The 27,724-nt window shown below is 42.8% G+C and overlaps 4 protein-coding genes and 3 non-coding genes across 8 annotated transcripts in view; 2 read left to right on the top strand and 5 right to left on the bottom strand.

Annotated features, from left to right (window-relative positions):
- Positions 1-316: 316 nt before the first annotated feature.
- On the bottom strand, positions 317-3,737 carry H3C12 (H3 clustered histone 12). Its single transcript, XM_078000795.1, has 3 exons — positions 3,206-3,737; positions 782-899; positions 317-422 (listed from the first exon to the last, which is right to left on the bottom strand). Exons 1-2 carry the CDS (start codon positions 3,735-3,737, stop codon positions 838-840), a joined length of 594 nt encoding a protein of 197 aa, XP_077856921.1. The 3' UTR covers positions 317-422; positions 782-837.
- On the bottom strand, positions 939-5,990 carry H2AC17 (H2A clustered histone 17). The gene has a single exon (XM_078000796.1). It carries the CDS (start codon positions 5,952-5,954, stop codon positions 5,562-5,564), a length of 393 nt encoding a protein of 130 aa, XP_077856922.1. The 5' UTR covers positions 5,955-5,990; the 3' UTR covers positions 939-5,561.
- A 137-nt stretch (positions 5,991-6,127) lies between these two features.
- On the top strand, positions 6,128-9,879 carry H2BC17 (H2B clustered histone 17). 2 transcript variants are annotated; one of them, XM_077998562.1, is made up of 2 exons: positions 6,128-6,793; positions 7,366-9,879. In XM_077998562.1, exon 1 carries the CDS (start codon positions 6,266-6,268, stop codon positions 6,644-6,646), a length of 381 nt encoding a protein of 126 aa, XP_077854688.1. In that variant the 5' UTR covers positions 6,128-6,265; the 3' UTR covers positions 6,647-6,793; positions 7,366-9,879.
- LOC100429458 (olfactory receptor 2B6-like) overlaps positions 7,335-27,724 on the top strand; it is a 77,457-nt gene continuing 57,067 nt past the window's right edge. Inside the window, 2 exon segments of the mRNA XM_028847764.2 lie at positions 7,335-7,465; positions 15,599-16,024. The gene's annotated coding sequence lies outside the window, so the exon portion shown is untranslated.
- LOC114677851 (U7 small nuclear RNA) lies at positions 9,926-9,988 on the bottom strand. The gene has a single exon (XR_003729281.1). It is a non-coding gene; the product is annotated as a U7 small nuclear RNA (small nuclear RNA).
- TRNAM-CAU (transfer RNA methionine (anticodon CAU)) lies at positions 14,942-15,013 on the bottom strand. The gene has a single exon. It is a non-coding gene; the product is annotated as a tRNA-Met (tRNA).
- On the bottom strand, positions 15,363-15,433 carry TRNAG-GCC (transfer RNA glycine (anticodon GCC)). The gene has a single exon. It is a non-coding gene; the product is annotated as a tRNA-Gly (tRNA).

Genomic DNA, 27,724 nt, shown 5'->3' with positions numbered 1-27,724 from the left:
CTTGCCTCAGCCTCCTGAGTAGCTGGGATTATAGGTGCGGGTCACCCCATCCGGCTAATTTTTGTATTTTTAGTAGAGACAGGGTTTTGTCGTCATGTTGGCCAGGCTGGCCTCAAACTCTTGACCTCAGGTGATCCACTCATCTTGGCCTCCCAAAGTGCTGGGATTACACACGTGAGTCACTGGGTCAGGCCTAGAATCTCTTTCATATTGAGAACCATATTTTTGGGAAACAGTTTTTGTAGAATCTCAAGATTCCATTTGAGTGGAAATCTACATAAGCTTTATTTATAATATATTTTCAGTGACTTTGTTTCCTGTCTTGTTTTATACGCTTTCAGGGCTTCATCACTTCTGGGAAGGAGGGAGTGGTTCTGAAGCATTTGTTCTCATCTTTTCTGCCTCCTAAACAAAAATGTTTCCTGTTTTGGAACACAAGATTGGAAAATGTTGCTTTGTGAAGCAGAAGCTAACAGAAATCATAAAAATAAATAAACAAATAAATACTGGCCATTAGCAGAAGTGACATCATTACAGTGATTTGTTTCTGTGTTACTAATCAAACTGTATTATTTCCCAAATCTTGACCAATGACAAGAGTGACTTCTCAATCCAATCTTATCAGAGAATTTAGGTGTATTTCCCCAGTTCCATGAGGATGAAGTTTGTTTTAAACTTCTGCTTTGATTTCTGAAGTTTCAATAATTTGAGTCTCTGGAATTAACCAACAGTAGAAAGATAAACAGGAAAAAAAAAAAAAAAAGACATACAAATTTATTACCTGCATATGCACAAGAGCCTCACAAAACACAATGCTCCAAGAAATGATACTGTGGGCTAGGGGAGGTACCCAAACGCCGTTAGGATGTTGATCCCAGCCAGTGTCCAGGCCCTTGCCACTGTTGCCAGAAAGAATCCAAGGACAAGTCAGAAAATAGTGAAAGTACAGAGGTTTATTGCAAAGTGAAAAATACACACTCAAGGAAGGAAAGGGCAGGCTTACTCAAGAGAGTCAGTCTTGCCCAGCAGTGATTGGGACTTCTATCTTTGTGGGTTTCTTTAACCAAGGGGTGGAATATTCATGAAGATTTCTGGAAAAGGGTGACAATTTCTCAGAACTGTGGTGCTATCCATTTTTCCATGAAATATGGGTGTTCTCAGAACTGTCATGGTGTTGGTGGGTGTCTGATTTGTATGTTAATAAGTGTATAAAGAGGTCCCAGGTGAAAGCTCGGTCAAATCCAGTGCCATGTTGGGTCAACTAGGACTTACTCAGCTTAGCAAACATTTCGGTTTTCAGGGTCTTTTTGGCTCCTAGCTTGTGCAGCTATTTCAACAGCTTCCTTTTTGCTAGTCATGTGAAACTGCTGCCTGGAATTTTCAATTCTTTTGTGACCACCCTATATTATTTCTCTCTCAGAAGGGCCAAATAATTGATGTTTTTATACCATTCTGAGACTACAGAAAGAAAAAAGGTCTTAGGACTTCTGGGGGGTTGGAGGAGGTGGTGACACAAGTTGTAGGAGGGTGAGGGAGGAAAGGCAAAGGTTTTCTTGTTATATAGATAAAGTCTCTCTGGTAATCGCAGAATAGCTGACAGCCTGTGACAAAGTAGTTTTCTCTCCTTTGAGTCAGTCTTAGATACTTCTTTAGGCAGGAAAAGGGGCCTCAGAGAAAGCCAGTACTTGCATCCATGGTTTACTAATGTAGATTTTCTTGATAGGTATAAAGTTCTCTTACAAAAGAGTTTCTCAAAGCTATTCCTATATTTGCAGTTTCTCTGAATAGCCATCTTGAAATAGGACAAAGTGTACTTTGGGATGGCATATTTTAGTCTCCCACAAGGGGTACTCCACACTAAGATTCAGAGATAAAATCAAGTTCAAGGAGTATTTTTTGTGCGCCTAATGTGTTTTCTGGGGCACTGTCCAAGGCCCTAGAATATACTACTGCATTTAACCTTTAAAGCAATCTCTTGAGGAAAGTAAAGTGAAGGAAATAAAACTCTTTTACCCCAAAAGATATTTCTTTGACCTATTTTGAAATGGCTGCCTCAGGGCCCGCAGACCAATGAGGCCCTGCGAATCATCAGTCTTTTGTGGGGGAAATTTCCATTTGTTGCCAGGCCTTCCCTTTCTAGTCCTTTCCTGGATCTAGGAGAGATTAACTGAGAGTCTGATACCTTTTTTATTTTTACTTTTTTAAGAGACCGTCTTGCTCTGTCACCCAGGCTGGAGCGTAGTGTTGCAATCATAGTTCACTGCATCCTTGAACTCGGTGGGCTCAAGTAATCTTCCTGCCTCAGCCTTCCAAGCAGCTAGAACTACAGGTGTGCGCTGCAACACCCAGCTTTTTTATTTGTTTTTCGTGGAGACAGGATTTTGCTGTTACCCAGGCTGATCTCAAACTGCTGGGCTCAGGGAATCCTCCCTCCACAACCTCCCAAAGTGGAGGGCCTGAGCCGCCACGCCCAGCCTGACAAGAGACATTTACCATCTTTTTCTGAGGACTGCTACCTGTGAGGTTTCAGCTACATAACAAGACCCCCCACCCCTTGCTAGCCAAGCCTCTTCCTTTCTCCCTCCTATAATCTGTTTTGCCAGGATCTAAGCTTGCATTCTTTCTATAACCTCAAAGTGATATATAAATTTCTGTATCTCATTGGTGGGTGGGTCTTCATTTTGAAGTCTCTCGCGTCTATGTGCTAAATACACTTGTATGTCTTTCCTTCTATTAATCAACCGGCCTCACGTCAATGATTTTCAGCGAGTTTCCAGGGATCCAAGGCCAGTGCCCGTTTCACAGTTAAGAATGGCATTTCATATAACCTGTAATCGAATTGTTAGTTATGGGGTTCAGGACATGCTATCCCCAATGTTCGGCCCCAAAGGACAGCATGTGCAAGGATTTTGGCTTTCCCCTTGAAGCAGATTGACCTTGCATGTACAGATTTCCTCGGATAAAGTAAGACCCTTTTGTGAGATGGGCCCAGAGAAAAGGACCATCTTAGAAGACAAAGGACACAGGAAGGAATCAGAATGAACAAGCCTTGACGAGTTTCCCCCAATTTACCCCTGTTTTAAAGTTGATTTAAGTCAACCAATGGTGTGACAGCTATCCTCCGTGAGAAAGTAAGTGGCTCTGAAAAGAGCCTTTGGAAACAAGTAGGAAACCCAAGCTAGAGCAGGGGATTATGCTCGCTCACCACGAATACGACGCGCAAGCTGGATGTCCTTAGGCATAATAGTGACGCGCTTGGCGTGAATGGCACAGAGATTGGTGTCCTCAAAGAGCCCCACCAGATAGGCCTCGCACGCCTCTTGCAGCGCCATCACCGCCGAGCTCTGGAAACGAAGGTCAGTTTTGAAATCCTGCGCGATTTCTCGCACCAGGCGCTGAAATGGCAGTTTGCGGATGAGCAGCTCAGTCGACTTCTGATAACGGCGGATCTCGCGCAAGGCCACAGTGCCTGGCCGGTAGCGGTGGGGCTTCTTCACACCGCCAGTCGCTGGAGCGCTTTTGCGCGCTGCCTTGGTGGCCAGCTGCTTCCGCGGTGCCTTGCCGCCGGTGGACTTGCGGGCTGTCTGCTTCGTCCGAGCCATAGTTGAGAAAGTTATGCTCTGAAAGAAAGCACTGAATGAACAGTGGCTTCTACCAGAATTTATAACGATGATCTGATCCTGATTGGTCAGAACTGCTGTGGGAATAACCTGATTGGTTCTTAGTACTATCTTCATTTGGTTCCTGCCACCTCTTCCCCCGCCAACCCCTCCCCCCGACGGAGTCTCATTCTGTAGCCCAGGGTGGAGTGTGGTGGTGCGATCTCAGCTCACTGCAACCTCTGCCTCCCAGGTTCAAGCGATTCTGCCTCAGCCTCCGGAGTAGCTGGGCACTTGCCACGACGCCGCTAATTTTTGAGTAGAGAAGGAGTTTCACCGTGTTGGCCACGCTGGTTTCAAACTCCTGACCTCAAGTTACCCGCCCGCCTCGGACTCCCAAAGTGCTTGGATTACAGGTGTGAGCCACCGCGCCCGCCCTCCGTGCCAATTTTATTTATTGTTTTCAACCAATCATGTTAAGATTCCCCCAATGAAAATATAATCTGACCTAGAATTTGTATAGGTCAGTCGTAGTCTTAAATTCATTTCCAATGGGTCATTTTTCCTATTTCGGATCGTGTAAAAATATATACAGTAGAACAATGTATTTGCTAGTACTTCCAAAAAGTAGTTCCGTTTTGTAACTGCTTAATTAAATCTTTTAATGACTATATCAACACCCAGAACAAAAACAACTTAAATTTAGTCTGGCACATTCTCCGCTAAAACACCAAAACCTTAGTTTTGCCCAGTGTAGTGTGGGGAAGGAGTTTGATAGGTGCTTGAACCAATAAATGGTATCTGACCTCTTCATTAACTGAGTTTAAAGCAACCCAATGGCTTATTGGATTAATTATGTAAATCATTGTTTAATTTCATTAGCATGCGCGGAATTATAGGTTTGGGTCAGTGATTAGATTTTTGCCAGTGAATCTGGGTAGTTCTGACAACAGCATTTTATTAGGATGGAGATTTTAGTTGATCAAAGGACTACCAGGTTCTGGTATTGATAAAGACCCATAAAAACAACAAAAATGTTGGTTTAACATTTGTTGTATTCACAGGAGCAAATGATCACCAGAAATACTTTTGTTTAGGTTTTGTTTTTCTTTTTTTGAAACGGGGTCTCGCTCTGTCTCCCAGTCTGGATGCAGTGGCGAGGTCTTGGCTCCCTGAAATCTCAAACTCCTGGGGCTGAAGTGTTCCTTCTGCTGTCAAGTTTCTTCTGCCGCCAAGTACAGGCAAGGGCCGCTGCGCCCTGCATTGATTTTTTCTTTTTCTTTTTTTTTTTAGATGGAGTCTCGCTCTGTTGCCCAGGCTGGAGTGCAGTGGCGTGATCTCGGCCCACTGCAACCTCTGCCTCCTAGGTTCAAGAGATTCTCCTGCCTCAGCCTCCCTGGCAACGCTCGCCACCACGAACGGTTAATTTCTGTGTTTTTAGTAAGGACGAGGTTTCACCATGTTGACCAGGATGGTCTCGATTTCTTGACCTCGTGATCCACCCTCCTTGGCCTCCCAAAGTGCTGGGATTACAGGCGTGAGCCACCGCGCCCAGCTTTTTTTAAGAGGCAGAGGTCTCGTTATCACGGTGGTCTGGAAATCAAAGTCCCAAGAGATTTCTCCCCTCCCCACCCACCTGCCTCAGTTTCCCAAAATGCTGAGCACGCGTAAACCACCGCGCCCGGCCCCAAAATGTTTTTTAAAGACCTAGAAAGGTGTTTGTGGGGAGGGTACAATGAAGGACGGTCGTTTAACGGTATAATGAAGCAATTGGATAGTATTCACTAGGCCTGATTCAATACCTGCATTTTACCCAATAGGAAACTAATGACCTCAGTGCTTTAACTCGGCCACAAATTTCTGATAGGTTTGGAGAACAGTGCTCAGTTCTTCCGTAGAAACGGTGGGTGGCTCTGAAAAGAGCCTTTTGTCTTATAAGTTTACACTTTTTAAGTCCAGTCCTTACTTGCCCTTAGCTTTGTGGTGGCTCTCAGTCTTCTTGGGGAGCAACACGGCCTGGATGTTAGGCAGAACACCGCCCTGAGCGATGGTAACTTTACCAAGCAGCTTGTTGAGCTCCTCGTCGTTGCGGATGGCCAGCTGCAAGTGACGCGGGATGATGCGAGTCTTTTTGTTGTCGCGGGCTGCGTTGCCCGCCAGCTCCAGGATCTCTGCGGTCAGGTACTCCAGCACCGCCGCTAGGTAAACCGGAGCGCCGGCCCCGACCCGCTCAGCATAGTTGCCCTTGCGGAGCAGGCGGTGCACTCGCCCCACGGGAAACTGGAGCCCGGCTCTAGAGGAGCGGGTTTTGGCCTTGGCGCGAGCCTTGCCTCCCTGCTTGCCACGTCCAGACATGGTAAAACGACCTGTGACCTAAGTCAGAAAGTGACTGGAAGGAAACTAGAGGGACGCATTTTATAGCGGCTGCTGGGGGCGAAAAAGAAGCTGGGCCATTGGCTAAGCTTGCGGCTCTCTCTTAATGCAAATAAGGTTTCTGAATATACGTATTTTCATTGGACTATATTGATATCGACGTCATCTGAGTAACTTCCAATCAGACAGAAGAGTTTCTCAATCTCATCTGCATATAGACTTGTGAATAAATAGGGCATAACCTAGCTTGTCTTCATTCTTTTTTCTTGAGTGGTCTTTCACTCTCCTCCGCCATGCCTGACCCGGCTAAGTCCGCTCCAGCCCCCAAAAAGGGCTCTAAGAAAGCCGTAACCAAGGCCCAGAAAAAGGACGGCAAGAAGCGCAAGCGCAGCCGCAAAGAGAGCTACTCTATCTACGTGTACAAGGTGCTGAAACAGGTCCACCCCGACACCGGCATCTCATCGAAGGCCATGGGCATCATGAACTCCTTCGTCAATGACATCTTCGAGCGCATCGCGGGTGAAGCTTCCCGCCTGGCGCATTACAATAAGCGCTCGACCATCACCTCCAGGGAGATCCAGACGGCAGTGCGGCTGCTGCTGCCAGGGGAGCTGGCCAAGCACGCCGTGTCCGAGGGCACAAAGGCCGTCACCAAGTACACCAGCTCCAGGTGAGCTCGCCCGCAGCTGCCGACAATCCAAAGGCTCTTTTCAGAGCCACTCACGCTTCCAGAGAAAGAGCCGGTGCATTTTGCTTGTAGTCTTTTGAGTGGGCTACGGCCGGCCTCCGTTAGGAGGGAAGATGGCGGGAAAAAGTTGCGTGTGAGTATATACGCTCAGTCTGACAAATTTAGTTTAGGTCCTTAGGTGCCCTTGGGGAAAAAGCCTTGCAGTTGTGCTTTAAACTACAATCACAAGTTTGCTTTCGCTGACTCCTTCCTTTTTTTGTTTTTTTCTTTTTGAGACGGAGTCTTGCTCTGTTGCCCAGGATACAGTGCAGTGGCGCGATCTCGGCTCACTGCAAGCTCCGCCTCCCGTGTTCAACCAATTCTGCCTCGGCCTCCTGAGTAGCTGGGATTACAGGCGCCCGCCACCGTGCCAGGCTAATTTTTGCGTTTTTAGTAGAGACGGAATTTTACCATCTTGGCCAGACTAGTCTGCAACTCCTGATCAACCCGCCTCGACCTCCCAAAGTGCTGGGATAACCGGCGTGAGCCATAGCCCGCGCCCGGTCGGGTTAATCTTTAAATGCCTGTAACGTCCCCCTTCTCTGATTGGTCAACGCTCTATTTGAAAAGCCCGCCAAGGGCTGCAATTTGCCAGATAGTCTCATTCGGGTTGTGTTTTTCGAAGAGGTTCTCCGGGCATGGGAATGAATTTTCCGTTATCTGCAGGTGGGATTTTAAAGTCCATGATTAGGAATCCTGAGACAGAAGTTGGAGAATCCCTCATTTAAAGAGAAGCGGACCCCAGAAGAGATCACAGAAATAGGAGGTAAACCAAGAGCGTGGGAGTATAAGGGAGTGGAGACTTTCAAGGCATGATCCCCTCTTCTCAACAGTGCCTGAATTCTCAGCATTGCATCCTCTGCCACAGCGTTATCCTCTCTTAAATAAATAACTTCTACTGTAAATCTTTAAAAGCAAAATAGCAAGCCCCTCCACAATTCCACTCCAGGCTTTAAAATCACCCCGTAGCTTTTCCTTTATTTTCCTGCCGTCACTTCCTTTGCAGCTCTGGGTGGAAGGCTATCTCGGACGAATAGTGTCGTCTCTGTCACAGGTGACAAACAGCCCCGAATTATGCCAACTGGTTAGCGGGTCGTGCAAAATACATGTAGGATTTGCCGTTCACTACCCTAAAATGTTCTCTTCCCCAGTACCTTGTCATTAGTTTGGCGCCTCGGGCTTGGCGACAGAGCTTATCGACAAGCTAAGCTACTTGGAGAGCAGTCCCCTAATTTCATCATGTTCCTTAACTTGGCATCACATTTGTCGCCTCCCTTCATTCCTCGTCGCTCTCTTTTACGAGATTGCCCATCCCGCGTCCCTGAGAGAACATCTGAGGGATGATTAGCCTCCGAGTGGGTGAGAGAGCACGTGTGACTTTCTCTTGCCATCTTGTGGCAAAAAAAGCAAAAGCACAAGTTCAAGGCGTTGTGTTTTCTGGTCCCAGTTAAAATGCTTTCTTCTTAACTTTCTACTGAGTCAGTGGGCTAGGGTAGGGTTTCCATTTTTCACTCCTTTTAATTGCAGGATTCAAGCTTCTTCAAGAGTCGTTAGTGCGGAGGTTAAAAGGGAGCGGGAGGAGGGTGGGGGAGGTAAATAGAAAGAGCGAGGAGTGGGTAAGGGAGGAAGTCCTGTTGAGTTTTGTGATCTGGTCAGAGCTGTCCAAAAGAAATAAACAAATAAAATCAAAAGCCAAAATGCTTTGTACCCTAAAATAAATAATAATAGGATCACGCTTTCTAGTTCTATTAGATTAAGACCCCACACTTACAACTCAATTTAACCTTAATTTTCCGTTTAAAGGCCCTGACTTCAAATACCAACTACACTGAGGGATGGGACTTCAACATTAAGTTTTTTTGTTTTGTTTTGTTTTGTTTTGTTTTTTGAAACAGCCTCACTCTGCCGCCCAGGCTGGAGTGCGGTAGCGCAATCTAGGCTCACTGCAACTTCCTCCTCCTGGGTTCAAGCGATTCTTCTGCCTCAGCCTCCTGAGTAGCTGAACTACAGGCAGGCACCTGCCACCGCGCCCAGCTAATTTTTGTGTTTTTAGTACAGATAGGGTTTTACCATGTTGTCCAGGCTGGTCTTGGACTCCCAAAGTGCTGGGATTACAGGCGGGAGTCACTGCACCTGGTCTAAGTTTGGGGGAACACAATGAAGTCCATAACAGCACTTAAGACCATTTTCCATGCTTTCATCCCAACTTTCTATTCCAAGTTCTCCTTTATAAAATATCTACATTTAGCTTAATTTGCAGATAAGGTGACAGTTATGATATTCCTTAAACCAGAAGTTAAAAGTCAGTTGCTCACAAAGGCCCAGCACATTAGAGCAAAAATATCTGGATATTAAAAATCATGCCTTATCTCTATAAAGAGAGGTGCTATTTGCTATTTTTCTTGAAACACACTAACTTCTGACACCATATTTCATTTTTCCAGTTTTGATAGAGATAATCGACCAAGATATATTTAACTGTTTTCTTAATTCTGCTGTAAGAACAACCATAGCACAAGCATATTGATAAATGCCAACTAATATGGAAACTAACAGGACCAGTGGGAACTTGAGAAGTGAAGACAAAACCTGTGCAATTTGGTTTCACTGATTTCTCCCTTCTAGCAATGCAAGCACACGGACAGTGTGACTTCTAATTTTTCAAGATTATGTGCAGCTTAATATGAAATATTATAAATTTTCAATATTGACAACTAATAAAACATTTATATCATGGTACAGACTATTAAAAAAACAAATCTGCTGACTTCATCAAGCCCTTCACCTCTAAAATAGAGATCTCGTGAAGCCCTTCATCCTTGAAGTTGAGATCTCTGGACATTAACAAAGATTCCTGTATCCATGACAAGCTTTTCACCAAGCTGCTCTTTCTGCCATCAGGGCCCACATCAAATGCCCCGGACTTCCCAACTTTCTAAATCCTCAGCTGAAAGTAATTCATTCCTCACTTGGCCCCTCTGGATAGCGCATCAGGCCTCACATACATCAGGCATTCAAGAGTTATTTTCTGCCAGTTAAGTAAACAGGCAAAGTGAACTAAAGAAAAAACAAAAAATTCAGTTCTCACAGCTATGAGGTAAAAGTGGTGAAAGATGTTCACAGTTGTTCATCGTGGATTGAGTAGTTACCCGGGTAAATAAACCTGTTCTTTTCTATTTATGTTACATTTGTCTTATTTTTAAATTAATGTTATTCTTTGTGGGGGTGGGGACTTCCTAGCGAAAACCATAAGGCCTGCTAGACAAATTCTAAAAGAGCTGTAACACTATTTTTTATTATTAATATTATTCTTAATTGACAAATCATAATTGTATACATTTTTGAGAAAGAGTATGATGTTTTGATATATTGTTGGGGCTCAGAAAACTATAACCCAAAATGAAGGCCTCAGCAGCAGCCTCAGAAGCAGAAGCTTTTCCCTGACCTCCTGCCCTTCTGTCTCTGATCTGTCATTCTCCCTCAAGCTTAGCCACAGAAACTAAAATCTCTCTTCCCCAAGGCAGGTCATAAAAACCAGAACCCCTTTTCCCCAAAGCCAGCTGTAAAACCTACAAATATTATTGTAGCTCCCCTCACCCACCCCATTCCACAAGGCTTTTTGTATGAAAACTGGCCATTTATGGTCAGAAATTATCTGCCCTCCTTTGTCTGACTATAGGTCATAAGATCCCTATTCCAGAGAGGGACCTGCCCCATACCGAGAAGGAAGGAATGCTGCTCAGAGAGGCCAAGAAGAATCTGGACAGACAGGCCTTTCTGGGTTTCCCTACTGTGTTTATTATCATTAGATCCTACCCTTCATGTCCAATCATTTCTACAAGGCTGTCCATACTTTATAGAACCTTAAAAACAATGGACAATTTCCCCTGTATCTTTAGGCCTTCATTTTGAAGGGCTCCCATGTGATATACAACTATGATCAATTTTTTTTTCTCCTATTAATCTGCCTTTTAGTCAGTGATTTTTCAGCAAACCTTCAGAGGGTGAAGGGGAAGCTTTCCTTTACTCTGTAATGTAATTCAAGGAGTGTTTCTTTCTTTTTCTTTTTTTGCCTTCACTCTGTTGCTGAGGCTGGAATGCAGTGGCACCATCCCGGCTCACTGCGATCTCCATCCCGGCTCACTGCTGTCTCCACCTCCCAAGCTTAAGCCTCTTGTCTCACTCAGCCTCCCAAGTAGCTGGAACCACAGGTATGCACCACCACGCCCAGCTAATTTTTGTACTTTTCGTAGAAGGGGTTTTACCCTGTTGGCGAGGCTGGTCTGGAACTCCTGGACTCAAGTGATCCGCCCACCTTGGCATCCCAGAATGCTGGGATTTTCATGTGTGGGCCACCGTGCCTGGCCCCTTGCCTCTATAGTGTATACTGAAGGAGTTCAGTAAATATCATCCCAAATATTTGCCGCATTGTAAATATGCCGCATTGTCATGCTGATTAATTCATGCTAAAGTCATTTGGGAAATAGCAAATGCACAGAGGGGCTTTTTCTGAATATCTTTTATTTGATTAAATGCAGATTCTCCAGGAGAAGGAAGTTAATTAATCATGAAAATCCTTCCTAGGCATTTTTATCTATCTTGGGAAGATTAACAGCAACAGAAGTGGAATGGAGAAGAGACTAGAAATTGGCTCCTCGTCCAGATAGGCCACTATCTACTCTGAAAGCCCATTCCTGTTTTCATTATCGTACTCTTCCTAGGTCGCTCCAACTCCCCTTTCTCCTTACTCCTCTATTTAAATAGAGAAAGAATTTAAGTTGTAGAGAGTTGATAAAATGCTGAATGGTTCCGAGTGATGAATGTGGAAAGGAGGTGGGGAGAGAGGAAAGCTAGTCTTAATACCCTTTTCCTCCAAACCTGAGCAGTTCTTGGCCAGAGAAATAGTCTCCCACACAAGGAGTTTCGTGGCATCTCTAAGAAATTCTGAGATTAGAAAATCTCTGTAGTTGGCATCCAAAAGAATAAAATGGGCAACTGAGGACTAATAATTTGAGGAATTAGAAAGTTTAAGTTCTATCCACCACTCGCCTGGCTGCCATCACCTCATTTTATGTCATTTACTGGATTGTCTGTTCTTCCTGGTCTCTTTTTCCTCAACTAAAAGTGATTTCTAAAGTCTCTTCCAGAATAAATAGTTGGCTTGTGAAAATAGATCTCCTCCATATGGATCACATGAAGCTATCACTAACAAATGTCACATACCATAAGACTTGTTTCAATCATGGAAAAAGTAGTTCTACACTGCCAACCTAAATAACAGAGGGAGGCTCTCTAAAATAAAATATATCTTGGGGGACTAGAGCATTGTAATGGGAATATGCATGCCAGAGTAAATAAGGTGAGTATATAGGAAGGTAAAAAAAAGACAAGGTTAAAAAATCAATTATTTACATAATTGTTTAGAAAGAATTATCCTTGACCATAAAGACTGAGGACTAAACTCTGATTTTTATCTTGCCCAAATTCCCAAATAAGGGGTCTGGGGAGTCATGCCCTACAAATCATAAATTCTCATCAGATGGGTTTTATTTAACCCTATATATCATGAGTTACTTTCCAACCTGACTCTGGCATAAAACATTATGAGACAAGGAAGAAAATCAAAATATTTTACACCAAAAACCATGTTTCTTTGCCATATTTTGAAATGACCCTGCAAAGTTGTTTTTTTGTGTGGGGGAAAATCTGCGTCTGTAAAGAATCTCTGTTCCAGACCCTCCCAATCCTAAAGAGATTAACTAAGATCTGAATAGGAAACATTTGTTGTCATCTATTTTCTCTAAGGGCAGCCACTGTAAGACTTCAAAAGAACTTGGTCTCCACAATCTTTTTCTTAACCTGAACACTCCCTTTCTGTTAATCCCAGGTCTTCAGACAAATTCAACCAATTGTCAACCAGAAAATGTTTAAATTCACCTGTAGTGAGGAAGCACCCCATCCCCACCCCCCACCCCAACACTCCTGCCCCGCCTGGGCATCCTGCCTTTCTGGACCAAACCAATGTATTTCTTAAATGTATTTGATTGATGTCTCCTGCCTCCCTAAAATGTATAAAAGCAAGCTGCGCCCTGACCACTTTGGTCTCATGTTCTTAGGACCTCCTGAGGGGTGTGTCACAGGACACAATCATATTTGGCTCAGAATACATATCTTCAAATATTTTACAGGGTTTGACTCTTTTCATTGACAAGATCAATAACGAAGGTAACACCAGTTCAAGGTTAGACAGACAGTTACTGGATGGATGTCCTTATAAAAATATTTTTGTGTAAATCTGCAAGGGCCTTTATACAAGGTTGTGGTTTTTATAATGTTTTGTGATAGTTTTTATGATCAGATATACAAATATAAAAACTCACTCCTCATGGCCTTCCTGGGCTCTATTTGTCAGAGTTTTCTTAACATTAGTGATTACATTTTGATTCTGACAACTTTCACAATACACTGACAGTGTGCTCTGAGGTCCCAAAGTGTCTGTCTTTACAAAACGACTATCTTTATATAGCTGCTCTCTTTTCAATTTCATGCTTGCTAATAGGAAACTATATACAGAAAGAAGAATGGCAGCCTTGTACAAGATTAGGAGGTAAATTGAATTCACTACTTTGGAAGGAGGCTCTGTCTACAGTCACGATATCCAAGAATAAACTGAAAATTCATTATTAAATAGGATCCAGGAGAAAATAAAAAGTACAGTTCCGTTTTTCTTGTTTTTTTTTTTTTTTTTTTTTTTAAGATAAATCACATGTGTCCCTGCTTATCTGTGTGATTAGAAAGTTTCTTACTGAGAACAGTGTTGAGTTTGAGACCAGCCTGGGCAACATGGTGAAACCCTGTCTTTACTAAAAATACAAAAAATTAGCTGGGAGTGGTGGTGCACACCTGTAATCCTATCTACTTAGGAGGCTGAGGCAGGAGAATTGCTTGAACCCGGGAAGTGGAGGTTGCAGTGAGCTGAGATGGTGCCATGGCACTCCAGCCTGGGCGACAGAGTAAGACCGTTTCAGAAAAAAATTGTATTGCCATGGGGCTATATATAAGCAGGAGTGAAAACGAAACGTGACAGATGAACATCAAAGTCATAATAGACTTGCCCTGAGAAAGTCGTTAACAGGTCTGGGGATGGAATTGAAGAATACTTACATTTCATGAGTGTTTTCCTCTTTTCTCTAAATATAAAAGAAACTTGTAGTGAATATGTCATGATGTTAATAATAGATCAAATCCGTGTGGTCACTTTTAACTCTTCTATAATTTTTTAAAAGGTAAAATAAGGTGATGAGTAATGAGAAATGCTGATGTTTCGGTTTAGTGAATTGAAAATTGTGGCTATTAACTAATATTTACCAACTCACCAGTATCTAAGATGTACCAGGCCTTGTTCTAGGTATGATGGCAACTACAGTGCCAAAACACAAAAATCTATCCTTTTAAATTTACTTCCCATGAGAGAGAAAATACTAAATGAATAAAGACACAATATACTGCATAGTAATAAGTGCTAAGGAAGAAAACAGACTAGGAGCAAGACATTTTTTGGAAGAGTTGTTATTGAAAATAACTTCATGGTCTGGCGAGAGGGTTCACGCGTGTAATCCCAATACTTTGGGAGGCCGAGGCAGGAGAATCATCTGAGCCCAGGAGTTCGAGACCAGACTGGGTAAAAAAAGTGAGACACCTTCCTCCCACCTCCCATCTCTACAATTAAAAAAAAAAAAATACAGCTGGGCTAGGCGGGGAGCACTTGTACTTCCAGCTACTCAGAAGGCTGCTTAAGCCCACGAGTTCGAAGTTGCAGTGAGCTATGATCGCGCCACTTGGACTCCAGCCTGAGTGACAGAGTGAGGCCCTGTCTCAAATAAAATATAAAATAAAATATAAAATAATAAAAATAAAATAAATACTTCCAATTCTATTTAACTGAATCTCTAAAATTTAACTACCTATAAACTGGAAACTCTAAACTTAAATTATAGTTTACAAAATGATAGTATGTAGAGGTGGAGGTATTTCAGCTCATGGACTTAGTATCAATTCCCGCTCTGTAAGATGGGATACCTCTGATTTCTTAACTGAAAGCTGCTTTCTCATTTTCTCCTCTAAGGAATGTGAATACTTCCATTTGGTGTCATTTTCCCTTTGATTGACCTAGCAAGGGAAGGAAGGGTGGTGACAGTATATCCCAAGTAACTTTTTGGGGGTGGGGGGGGAAAAAAAAGGCTAGCAGAGGATGGTTTCGATCCATCGACCTCTGGGTTATGGGCCCAGCACGCTTCCGCTGCGCCACTCTGCTACACGCGGAAGTCTGCTCTGCCGGGAAATTCTTTGTGATGTTTACCTCAAAAGTTGGGGATTTTGGTTTTTTGGTACAGTTAAATAAATCTGATTTCCACCCCCCACCAAGGGCCACTAGTTCTATTTATGCTGCAAACATGAGGATGAGTTCAGCGTGTAGTGGTATCAAACATTCTGAAAGCAAAAAAAGGAAAACCTCGATGTTTCTGTAAGAAAATAGCCTGTCGCTACCCTGCCTGCTTTATCATGTAGTCAGGACGTAAGACTAAGGCAAAAAACCGTATAGGGAAAATATCCAACTTCTGAAATGTAATACGTAGTTTTCAAGAAGCATAAAACGTCACCGCTGCATTGGCCGGGAATCGAACCCGGGCCTCCCGCGTGGCAGGCGAGAATTCTACCACTGAACCACCAATGCTTGCCGTACAGGTAAGCCTTGCCGTCTCTAGGAATGCTTTGCCATTTTTCAGGAATCCAACTGATACCATCGACTTTGTTTTCAAAAAGATATTTAGGTAGCTTTCCGTTCTTATTGAATAGAGCCTCATAACAGAGCCTTCTTGCCTTCTTCCCTTCTTTTCAGGAAGAAAAAATCCCTTTCACTGCAACTTCAAAGCGTCTCTGGCAACACTGGAGGCTGGCCCGTGTGTGGGCTGCCCGGCTCCGGCACGGTCTCAGCGGCGCAGTTGGACTGCTCCGACTGGGCCTGCACCTTCACCACGCGGGTGCGGGCTCCTGAGCTGACTCTGTCCGCCGCTGCAGGGCCCTGGGTATCCACTTGCCGAGTGGTCTCAAGCTCCGGACTCTTAAGTTTCAGGAAGCGCTATGGAAGATGCCAAATTCCTTAGTTTGGGAGGCAGAAGACATTTTATGACCGTGGGGAGGCTCAAAGTCCAGATGGGTTCAGGAGGGAACGGGAGAGGTAGAATAAGGTTACATGAGCACGAAGAATAAAGAAAATGAAGTGGAGGACCGCGGAGGAAGAGAACCCGAGCAGAGGATAAAGGAGGTAGGGCGGCCAAAAGAGGAGGGAGGAGGGGAGGAGCCAGAGGGAAGGGGAGGCAAACAGGAACCTAGTGTTGCTCTCCACTGGTCTCCCCAAAGAAAAGGGAGGCAGTGGGGGATTTAAGAGTTTTGTGGATTTACCTTATGCTTCAGTTGCCATGGTTATGGGGTGGCACTGGAAACTTCTTCCTGGCAAACTGAGCGCAAAGGTCTCATTGAAGAATAATTTCCACAACGGGTGCAGTGATGACTCTAATACAAATATAAAAATGAACCCGGATAAAAAAAATTTGTGTAACTCAATGAGGTAATTGGTGAGGTGTTGATACCTGTTCAAAGGAGAATCCAAAGAGTGCTCGCAGCACATATAGGAGAATCCAAAGAACAGATGCTATTTATAGATCAGGAATATTAAAATAGGTGTGTAAATGAGGCCAAAACTGTTTTGGTGAGATGTTCCCCAAACGTGTTTAAAGAAGATGGCCATCCATTTTGTCCCTGCCGCAGTATATAATTAATTTGCATGTCCATAGATACGAAGAATTTTGTATTGCCATCATTATCTACAATTTGCAGAGTTGTAAAATAGTTCCCGTACAATCGGAATCAGATGACACAGAAAGATGTGTTATAGTTTTCCTTTGAAGCACAAATTTTTCCAGCAATCTTCTCCTTTTTAAGGTAGATTGCTGCTCAACCTTACCTGAGCATAAATGTAAGGGCCAAACTCAGAAGTTAAACTTGCTTTTGAAAGCTTATCAATGCCAAAAGCACTGGTCTGATATTCCTGATCATATTCTGGGGAAAGTCTTGGGTGGGGATTCTTTTCCTTTCTTTTCTTTTATTTCTTTCTTTCTTTTTTTGTTTTGTTTGTTTTGGTATCTTTCTGTCGCCTAGGCTGCAGTACAGGGCTGGTGATTCTTAAGACCTCGGTTCACAGAATGTGAATGTTTGTGTCTCTCCAAAATTCATATGTTGAAGCCCCAGTTCCCCATGTGACATATTTGAAGGTAGCTGGGAGGTAATTAGGTCATGAGGGTTAAGTCATCATGAATGGAATTAGTGCCCTTATAAGAAGATACAGGAAAGACGTTACCTCTTTCTGCCATGTGAGGACACATCATGGAGGTAACTGTCTGCAAACCAGGAAAAATACCCCCTTCAGAACCAGGCTATGCTGGCAGCTGGATCTTTCCAGCCTTAGAACTGTGAGAAATACATGTCTGTTTAAGCTACCCAGTCTATGGTGGCAGTTTTTGTTGTTGTTGTTTGTTGTTTGTTTGTTTTGAAATGGAGTCTCGCTCTGTCACCCAGGCTGGAGTGCAGTGGCGTGATCTCGGCCCACTGCAACCTCCGCCTCCCGGGTTCAAGCGATTCTCCTGCCTCAGCCTTCTGAATAGCTGGGATTACAGGCGCCCGCCACCACGCCCGGCTAATTTTTGTATTTTTGGTAGAGATGGGGTTTCACCATATTGGTCAGGCTGGTCTCGAACTCCCGACCTCGTTATCCACCCACCTTGGCCTCCCAAAGTGCTGGGATTACAGGCGTGAGCCACTGCGCCCAGCCTATGTTGTTTTTTATAGCAGCCCAAGCTAAGACAGTGATGAAAGATCTGGACTCACTCTCTAGAAGCCTGTGCATGCACACACATATCTGCATTCGATTTCAGATATGGAACCTAGTTTAAATGAGGTAGGTTAGATACGGTGATCATAGCTTCTCTTAAAGGAGAACAAACTTGCTAAATAAATGGAGAGGACAAATTGCCTGACAGTGCACAAACCAGCCGCATCCTGGACTTATGGTTGGTGTCATGCGCGTTGGTGTGAAGAGACCACCAAACAGGCTTTGTGTGCACAATAAAGCTTTTTAATCACCTGGGTGCAGGTGGGCTGAGTCCGAAAAGAGAGTCAGCGAAGGGAGATAAGGGTGGGGCCGTTTTGTAGGATTTGGGTAGGTAAAGGAAAATTACAGTCAAAAGGGGAGTTGTTCTCTGGTAGGCAGGAGTAGGGGGTCACAAGGTGCTCAATGGGGGAGCTTTTTGAGCCAGGATGAGCCAGGAAAAGGACTTTCACAAGGTAATGTCATCACTTAAGGCAAGGACCGGCCATTTTTCACTTCTTTTGTGGTGGAATGTCATCAGTCAAGGCGGGGCAGGGCATTTTCATCTCTTTTGTGATTCTTCAGTTACTTCAGGCCATCTGGGCCTATACGTGCAAGTCACAGGGGATGCGATGGCTTGGCTTGGGCTCAGAGGCCTGACAGTTGGAACATTCTGCAGCAAAGAATTAGAAGAGCAAAAAGGGGGGAAAGAATCCTTCAATAGGCGCAAGCACAGAAACCCGTGATTGGTGTCCTTAAATTGACCTATACTCATTATAGCAGTAAAAAACACACCCCAGGGGGATATTTAACATGCTAATGAGACATGCGATGTATGTGCTACCATGCAAAACCACAGTGCACCAAGAGACCACCCAGAACATGTTTTATAGCAATGTCCTCCCACCTGCTCATGAATAATCATGTAAGACTCCCGTGAGGCGAGTTTGTCCAGTATCAGCCAGTACTGTCTCTTGAGCAGCCCTCTCTGATCAGCTTTATCAGAGTGTACTTTCGCTTTGCAATAAACTCTTGCTTATTTAGGACTCACTTTCAAATTATTTTGTGCAGTGAAGTCAAGAACCTGAACTGGCCCACCAGCAACATTAGAAACCGTACTCCAGTAGTTCTAGGGCCTCTGCTCTCCCTCTTTTAACCAGGAAGGTGGTTTTCGGCCGGGCGCGGTGGCTCACGCCTGTAATCCCCGCACTTTGGAAGGCCGAGGCGGGCAGATCACCAGAGGTCAGGAGTTCGAAACCAACCTGACCAACATGGAGAAACTCCGTCTCTACTAAAAATACAAAATTAGCCGGGCATAGTGGCGCATGCCTGTAATCCCAGCTGCTCGGGAAGCTGAGGCAGGGGAATTGCTGGAACCCGGGAGGCAGAGATTGCAGTGAGCCGAGAGCACGCCATTGCACTCCAGCTTGGGCAACAAGAGCAAAACTCCGTCTCAAAAAAAAAGTAGTTTTCATCAGTACCATCCCTCTCATGCTGCTCATTCATTCATTCTCACACCTACTCTTCAGCCTCGCCTTTGTGAAGGCCCCCTCCTTGGGGAAGCAGCTTAGATGGGAAGGGGACGGGGAGCAGATAATGTGTAAGTAGGTACACACCAAGCTGTATTCCTGAAAATCACCCACGAGGCCCTACTTCCCTGCCTCCTGCCACACATGCCTCCTCTCCTCCCACGCCAGGCCTTGTTCACTGTGCTTCAACCAATGAAGAGCCAGGTAATTCTTTAGCGCCTTCCAACCACAGTGTATTAGCCTGTTCTCATGATGCTATAAAGAACTGTCCAAGGCTGGGTACTTTATAAAGGAAAGAGGTTTAACTGAGGACTGGGGAGGCCTCGGGAAACTCTCAATCATGGCAGAAAGGGAAGCAAACACGTCTCTCTTCAAATGGTGACAGGAGAGAGAAACAAGAGCCCAGCAAAGAGGGAAGACCCTTATAAAACCCATCAGATCTCATGAGAACTTACTATCACAAAAATAGCATGGGGAAAACTGCCCCCATGATCCAATTACCTCCCTCTGGGTCCCTCCCATGACACATGGGAATTATGGGAACTACAATTTAAGATGAGATCTGGGTGGGGACACAGGCAAACCATATCACACAGACTCAGTACAGGCTTTGCAGTTTGTCTTCCCTATGCCCATAAACCTCTTCCCCAAGAAATTCCTGCAGGTCTTTCACCTTCTTCAATTTTACTCCTCCTTTAAGTGTCCATTTGTCATCACTGAGGGCTTGCCTGATCACTATTTGACGCAGCAACATCTGCCTTCAAACAGAGAAATGTACACACCCTACCCCTCTTTCTTGCTTTGCATTTTTCTTCATAGCAGTTAGTTCCTTCTGACCTAGCATAAATTTCACTTTATTTCCTGTCCACCAGATTAGATGTCCCCAAAAGAAATGGATTTTTGTCAGTTTTGTTTACTGCTGTGTCTGCAATTTCTGAAAATATGCAGGCACCGAGTAGATGCGCAGTAAGTACTTATCAGTAAAGTAATATCTTTTCCTCACCCATCTCAAGGTTCATGGCTGAGGCCCCTATAACAAAAGACAAATTAACAACAGAAACTTATTTATTCTAGGTTTTATGTGACACAGAAGCCTTCAGAGACAAATTTCAAAGATACCTGTGTATTTCTATGCTAAGTTTGATGAAGAAGTGGATAGCTGGGGAGAAATATCATTGTAGGACAGAAGGGGTATGATCTAATGGTAATAAACTGGGGGATCTTAGCAGACCTGTTTAGATTCTTCTGTATTCCTATGTCTTCAGAGATAAGGACATTTCTTTTTTTCTTTTCTTTTTTTTTTTTTTTTTTGAGATGGAGTCTTGTTCTGTTGCCCAGGCTGGAGTGCAGTGGCACCATCTCGGCTCACTGCAAGCTTTGCCTCCCAGGTTCACGGCATTCTCCTGCCTCAGCCTCCTGACCAGCTGGGATTACAGGCACCCACCACCACACCCGGCTAATTTTTTGTATTTTTAGTAGAGACGGGGTTTCACCGTGTTAGCCAGGATGGTCTTGATCTCCTGATCTCGTGATCCACCTGCCTCGGCCTCCCAAAGTGCTGGGATTACAGGCGTGAGCCACTGCGCCTGGCCAAGATAAGGCGCAGAGGCCAAGATAAGGCTTTCCTCCAGGTTTAGGGAGGGTACCTTTGGAATGAAAGTGAGAGTTAATACTTCACTAATTCACTTTATGACCTACTTTAAAGGAAGGTTAAAGAGTGACCTTCCTGCTTCTGATGTTTTCTCAAATGCCAAGGTGCCATATTTTGGGGTAGCATGTCTTGAATCCCATCAAATGAATGAGTAAATTTGTACCCCTTAGCATGGTGTTGTTCACCTCGTAGACACTTGAAGGATGCAATGTTGGTTGGTTACTCAGCATTCAATTTGACAACAGCTCAATTTTCAAATAGTTTAAACCAGTGGTTCTCAAACTTTGGCATGCATCAGAATCACCTGGAGGGCTTATTACACAAAGATATTTGGGCCACAAACTCTAGGGTTTCTAAAGCAGTGTGTCAGAATAGAATGCAAGAATTTGCATTTGTAACAAGTTCTCAGGTGATGCCATCAAGGCATTCCATACCTTGCTGGCTGTAATACTAGCTGCGTCAAATCAGTATAGGTCTATAGCAATCTCACCTCCTGCCGCCTCAGAAGAAAGAATTAGACTGAGGGTCATAAGGCGGAGGGAGAGATAGAGGTAAGGTTTCGAGCAGGAGTGAAAATTTTATTATTATTATTGTTATTATTATTTTGAACTAGAGTCTCACTCTATTGCCCAGGCTGGAGTGCAGTGGGCACAATCTTGGCTCACTGCAATCTCTGCCTCCTGGGTTCAAGCAATTCTCCTGCCTCAGCCTACCAAGTAGCTGGGACTACAGGCACACACCACCACGCCCAGCTGATTTTTATATTTTTAGTAGAGATGGGGTTTCGCCATATTGGTTAAGCTGGTCTCGAACTCCTGACCTCAGGTGGTCCACCTGCCTTGTCCTTCCAAAGTGCTTGCATTACAGGCATGAGCCACTGCGCCCTGGGAGAGAAAGTTTATTAAAACGTTTTAGAGAGGAATTAAAGGAAGTAAAGTACACTTGGAAGACGGCCAAGTGGGTGACTTGAGAGACTCAAGTGCGCTGTTTGATGTTTGACTTGGGACTTTATATGTTAGCATGCTTCCATTGGCATGTTTCCAGGGAGTTGCATTCCTTTTCCCCTGATTCTTCCCTTGGGGTGGACTGTGCTCATGCACAGTGGCCCTGCCAGCACTTGGAGGGGCTGCATGCACAATGTGTTACTGAAGTTGTACACATGCTTACTTGAGGCTTTCTTCTTCTTCTTCTTCTCCTTTTTTTTTTTTTTTTTTTTGAGATGGAGTTTCGCTCTTGTCACCCAGGCTGCAGTGCAGTTACATGATCTTGACTCACTGCAACCTCCACCTCCCTGGTTCAAGCAATTCTTCTGCCTCAGCCTCCCAAGTAGCTGGGACTACAGGCATGTGCCACCATGCTTGGCTAATTTTTGTATTATTAGTACAGACGGGGTTTCACCATACTGGCCAGGCTGGTCTCGAACTCCTGACCTTGTGATCTGCCCTCCTCGGCCTCCCAAAGTGCTGGGATTACAGGCATGAGTGACTCTCATTTTTATCAACTTTTGTCTCTTGTTTTTAGAATTTTCTTCATGCTTAACAATCCTGATATTCTCATTTTTTTGCTCAAGTTTTCCTGTGAAAAACCAAGTTAACCTATAGTGTTTCTCTAGTGAAAAGGACATTTCTCTGTTAGATTGGCTGGACAACCTTGACTAGATAATTGTCATGTTTCAATTTCTGCCCGTGTACAATGGAAATAAGAACATCTGTTCAAAGAGATAAGAAATCTGATTTCTTTGAAAAGAATAAGTTGTTTCTTAAATAGAAGATGTAATTCAATTACACTTTTAACACATATGAAAAGAGTGGTTTAGTGGCAAACAACTGGAATTTGGAGGTACTGGCCAGAATTCAAATTTTGGAACTCCCTGTTACAAAGTATGTGTCAATCTGAGCCACAGTTTTTTTTGTTTTGTTTTGTTTTGTTTTGTTTTTGAGGCAGAGTCTTGCTCTGTAGCCCGGGCTGGAGTGCAGTGGCCGGATCTCAGCTCACTGCAAGCTCCGCCTCCCGGGTTTACGCCATTCTCCTGCCTCAGCCTCCGGAGTAGCTGGGACTACAGGCGCCCGCCACCTCGCCCGGCTAGTTTTTTGTATTTTTAGTAGAGACGGGGTTTCACGGTGTTAGCCAGGATGGTCTCGATCTCCTGACCTCGTGATCCGCCCGTCTTGGCCTCCCAAAGTGCTGGGATTACAGGCTTGAGCCACCGCGCCCGGCCGAGCCACAGTTTTTACCTGCTACTGAGGGACAATAATATTTGAAACATTATTGTAGCAGATACTCAGTGAGAACTTACTATGTTCCCAGAATTATGCTGAACCATTAAATTTCTGAACTCTTACAGTATTCCCTGTAATCCAGTAATAGTTACTATACCTATTCTGCAAATACAAACGCTGTTGCATTCTTGAGCTTACCAGAAAGTATTGTGAACCCCCAAAATTTGAGACAGGTCTCAGTTAATTTAGACAGTTTATTTTGCCAAGATTGAGGACACACACCCATGACACAGCCTCAGGAAGTCCTGACGACATGTACCGAAGGTGGTTGGGGCACAACTTGGTTTTATACATTTTAGGGAGACATGAGACATCAATCAATATATGTAAGAAGAACAGTGGTTCCGTCCAGGTAGGCGGGGACAACTCAAAGCAGGGAAGGGCTTGCAGGTCACAGGTAGGTGAGAGATAAACTGTTGCATTCTTTTGAGTTTCTGATAAGCCTTGCCAAAGAAGGCAATCAGAATATGCATCTGTCTCAGCGAGCAGAGGGATGACTTTAAATAAAATGGGGGGGAAGGTTTGCCCTGAGTAGTTCCCAGCTTGACTTTTCCCTTTAGTTTAGTAAGTTTGATTTTTCTTTCACAGTATCAACAAAGTTTTCAGGATACAACTCAGAGTTATAGTCCTTCCATAAATGGTCCTAAAATCATTTGTTGACTGAAACATGGAGGATTCCAGTTAGCCAGCTAGGCTATCAGGAGTAACAGTGAACTTCACACATTGCAATTCACAACTGCAATAGCAACTATGTTGTGACTGTCACCTGGCCAACATGATTGTAAAAGTCATAGATTATAGATGAACAGCAATTTTTAAGAGAAGTTAAATGTGAGAAAATATACATCTTAGAATTTATGAAATTTGGAATATAAACTGTGGGGCATAGAAGCAAACATCTATAACTGAACTAAAATTCTCTCAGGCTTGCAACAAAACGTGTTGTCAGGGAACATATGTTGCTATGATTTGAATCCTTTTAACTATACTGATAGATGTTTTATACTCTAGAACATGGTCTATCATGGGAAATGTGTGTGCACTTGAGAAGAACGCATATTCTGCTGATGCTATGTAGAGCCTTCTATAAATGTCAAATAGATCACTTAGGTTGATAATGTTCAAGTCTTCTATATGCCTACTGATTTTCTGTCTATTTGTTCTATCTATTATTGATGAAGGGGTGCTGAAATCACCTATAATCATGGCATACCTACCTCTTTCATCTCTACCAGATTTCTCTGTATGTATTTTGAAGTTTAGTTATCATGTGTATAAATGTTTAAGATTCACATGTCCTTTTGATGGATTGGTTTATTATTATTAAATGATTATATTCTTGGCAATATTCTTTACTCTGAAATCTACTTTTTCTTATAATAACATAGCCAATTCTTTTGATTAATGTTACTATAGCTACCTTTTCCAATCTTTTACTATTTACTTGTGTGTGTCATTATAGATACATATATATACACATACACAAACACACACACACATATATTTTTATTTTATTTTATTTTATATATTTTTTGGAACAGTCTCCCTCTGTCACCCAGGCTGGAGTGCAGTGGCACATTTCATGGCTCACTGCAACCTCCGCCTCCCGGGTTCAAGCGATTCTAGTGCCTTAGCCTCCCAAGTAGCTGGGATTACAGATGTGCTGCTACTGTGTCCTGCTAATTTTCATATTTTTAGTAGAGACGGAGTTTCCCCATGTTGGCCAGGCTGGCCTCAAACTCCTGACCTCAAGTGATCACCTTGGGGTCCCAAAGTGCTGGGATTACAGGTGTGAGACACCATGCCCGGCTAGTGTCCTTATATTTAAAGTACCTTTCGTATAGACAGCATATAGTGAGCCTTGCTTTTTTATCAGTCTGATGATCTGTGTCTTTTTATTGGAGCATATGTGGGACACATTTTGGTACTGGAAATGGTGTTTAAAAAAAAAACCTGTGACATATTTATGGGACTATTATTGTTATTCTTAATGTAAATAACTTAGAAAAGTAAAATATGATAAATATGACAATGTATTTTGTGTCTATATTTAAATTATACACAGAGAGACAGACTGTATTATCTTCCTAATAATTCCACTATCCATATGGTGCTAATACTCATGCACCTTTTAAAAACTATATTGATTTCTTATATCTGCACAAAAGATTTTATTTTTTCACCAATTTTTGCCCTGTGGTCAATTCAGTGTATGTACTGAAAAATGATATAATCTATGTGTTTGTTGTTTTAAACAGGAAAATGTATACAGTTTACAAATTCTCATAAGATAGTAATGATACTACGAGTAGGAATACAGTTGGATTCTTGCTCATTTCCTTAAGAATCTAAAATTTAAAAATCTGACCCTTCAAAAGTAAATTTTATGCTCTTTTCTTTGGAAGATGATGGACTATATAGCCCTAAATGATACAGATGATGCAGTACCATGAATGATGGCCCTTCCCAAAAGATATGTCTAGGTGATAATCACTGGAATCTGCAAATGTTACCTTATATGGAGAAAGATGTGATTAAGAATCTTGGGAGGAGGCATTTATTCTAGATTATCTGAGTGAATTCTAAATGCCATCATGAATTCCTGTAAGAGACAGGCAAAGAGGGATTTGACTGAGGCTCACACAGAAAAGAAAGAGATATGAAAATGAAGCCAGAGCTGAGAGTGATGTAGCCACAAGACAAGGATGAGCAGGGCATGCCAATAGTCACTAAAAAACAAAAAAAGCGGAAACAAGTTCACCACCACCACCACACCTCCTCTGCCCACTACCCTCCAGAGAGAACATGGCCTTGCTAGTACCTTGATTTCGGACTTCTGGCTTCCAGAACTGTGAGATAATAACTTTCTATGGTTTTAAGCCATCAAGTACATGACAATTGGTTATGATAGCCCTGGGAAACTGATACAGTTGATTACTTCACTGTATCCTTTGTTTAAATATTCCATTAAACCCCATCTTTTATCTTCAGGAAGTTTTTTAAAAATCTAACCAAATTTCTCCTATATTGTAATTGGCAGAGCCATACACTTTTTGGATTGAAAGGGATCTTATAAGTCACATAGTCCAACTTCCCTTGGACTACTTCTCATATTTGAAAATCGTTTCTCCACAGATATTTACCCATTCAAGCCATTTCATGTTTTCTAGCATTGACTTCTATATGCTAAATCAGAATAGCTTCCATCCAGTTCTTTCCTTGGAATCAACTCAATTTCTTTTACATGACATTATTCCAAAGGTTTAGTTATATCTATCATTTTCTCTGCCTGTTTTTGTTTCTTTGGTCATTAACAGAAATTGTTATCACAAATGTTATTTCACAAAAGAAAATTCCTAAAACAGAATTTAAAGAGGAAAGGCATTTTCCTCTTTAATCTCTATTTTATATAGAATTTTATTTTCCCAAATTGCCAGAAATGGTCAGCTATTTCATCATGGTATAACATCTGTTTGTGTGTGTGTGTGTGTGTGTCTTTATATCATGCTCAGATCTACTTTTTAATTTTTATGCATTAGTAGGATTTCTAACCTTTATGAGACAAACTAAGCTATGCACATGATTTCCCTTTAAATACCTGAAGAAAGCTCTGCTTCATACTTTGACAAAGCATTTTCTACTCAACATTGAAAAAATAAATGCCTTCAATAATTCTTCAAGAGGCATGATGTTCTGATTTTTCAATTCTCTAGTCATTATTTTGTGTAGGCATTTTAGTTTTATAATGTATCTCTTAAGATAAAAATCCTCAAACTAAAGCCAATAATCTACATGTTTTATTATCCATATGTCTTAGCTGGGCTTCTATGGGATTCACTGCCAGTCATATTTCTACTAATACTATTCTGTAGTATACGAATGAAGTAAATGAGTCCATCTTGATTTATGTTAAATTTCATCCTTTTATTTATTGCTTTTAGTTTTTAATTTTAATTCTGATTTCTCTAGAATTATTAATTTCCCAAAGTTTAATGTCATTTTTAACTTATGAAGTCTGTTCTCTTTAAATTCATGCAAGTTATTATAAGTGCATATTATAGTAGGACAAAACACTTAAGTCTTATAATGGTATTTTCAGGGTGATAGTGTTTTATTAATCACCTTTTGAGTGAGATTTTACAAAAAGATAGGGACAAATGGAACCGCTTTGACATTTTGGTCATTATTGCTCCATGTTGTACAGAAGTAGATAAGAATTGTTTGCAAATTCTATTCAGAAATCAAGATTTATGGAAGTCCTAGCCAGAGCAATCAGGTGAGAGAAAGAAGTAAAACACATCCAAATAGAAAAAGAAGTGCAACTATCTCTGTTCACTGAGAATATGATTCTATCCCTAGAAAACCCTGAAGACTTTGCCAAAAGGCTCCTGGAACTGATAAACTACTTCAGTGAAGTTTCAGGATACAAAATTAACATTCAAAAATTAGTAGCATTTCTATACACAAATAATGTTCAATCTGAAGCCAAATCAAGAGGGCAATCCCATGTACAATAGCTACACACACACAAAATTCCTAGGAAGACATCTAATGAAGGAGGTAAACGATCTCTATTAGGCCGGGCGCAGTGGCTCACGCCTGTAATTCCAGCACTTTGGCAGGCCGAGGAGGGTGGATCAAG

Source organism: Macaca mulatta, chromosome 4 (genome assembly GCF_049350105.2).
Source record: "Macaca mulatta isolate MMU2019108-1 chromosome 4, T2T-MMU8v2.0, whole genome shotgun sequence".
Lineage (NCBI taxonomy): Eukaryota > Metazoa > Chordata > Mammalia > Primates > Cercopithecidae > Macaca > Macaca mulatta.
Note: the sequence above shows the minus strand (reverse complement) of the source record. Positions and strands in the feature narration are given on the sequence as shown.

Coding starts and splice junctions, on each gene's coding strand:
- H2BC17 (XM_077998562.1), top strand. CDS start 6,266: ATGCCTGACCCGGCTAAGTCCGCTCCAGCCCCCAAAAAGGGCTCTAAG.
- H2AC17 (XM_078000796.1), bottom strand. CDS start 5,954: ATGTCTGGACGTGGCAAGCAGGGAGGCAAGGCTCGCGCCAAGGCCAAA.
- H3C12 (XM_078000795.1), bottom strand. CDS start 3,737: ATGAAGATAGTACTAAGAACCAATCAGGTTATTCCCACAGCAGTTCTG. Junction 900..3,205: donor GCTTGCGCGTCGTATTCGTG/GTGAGCGAGCAT, acceptor TTCTGGCAACAG/TGGCAAGGGCCTGGACACTG.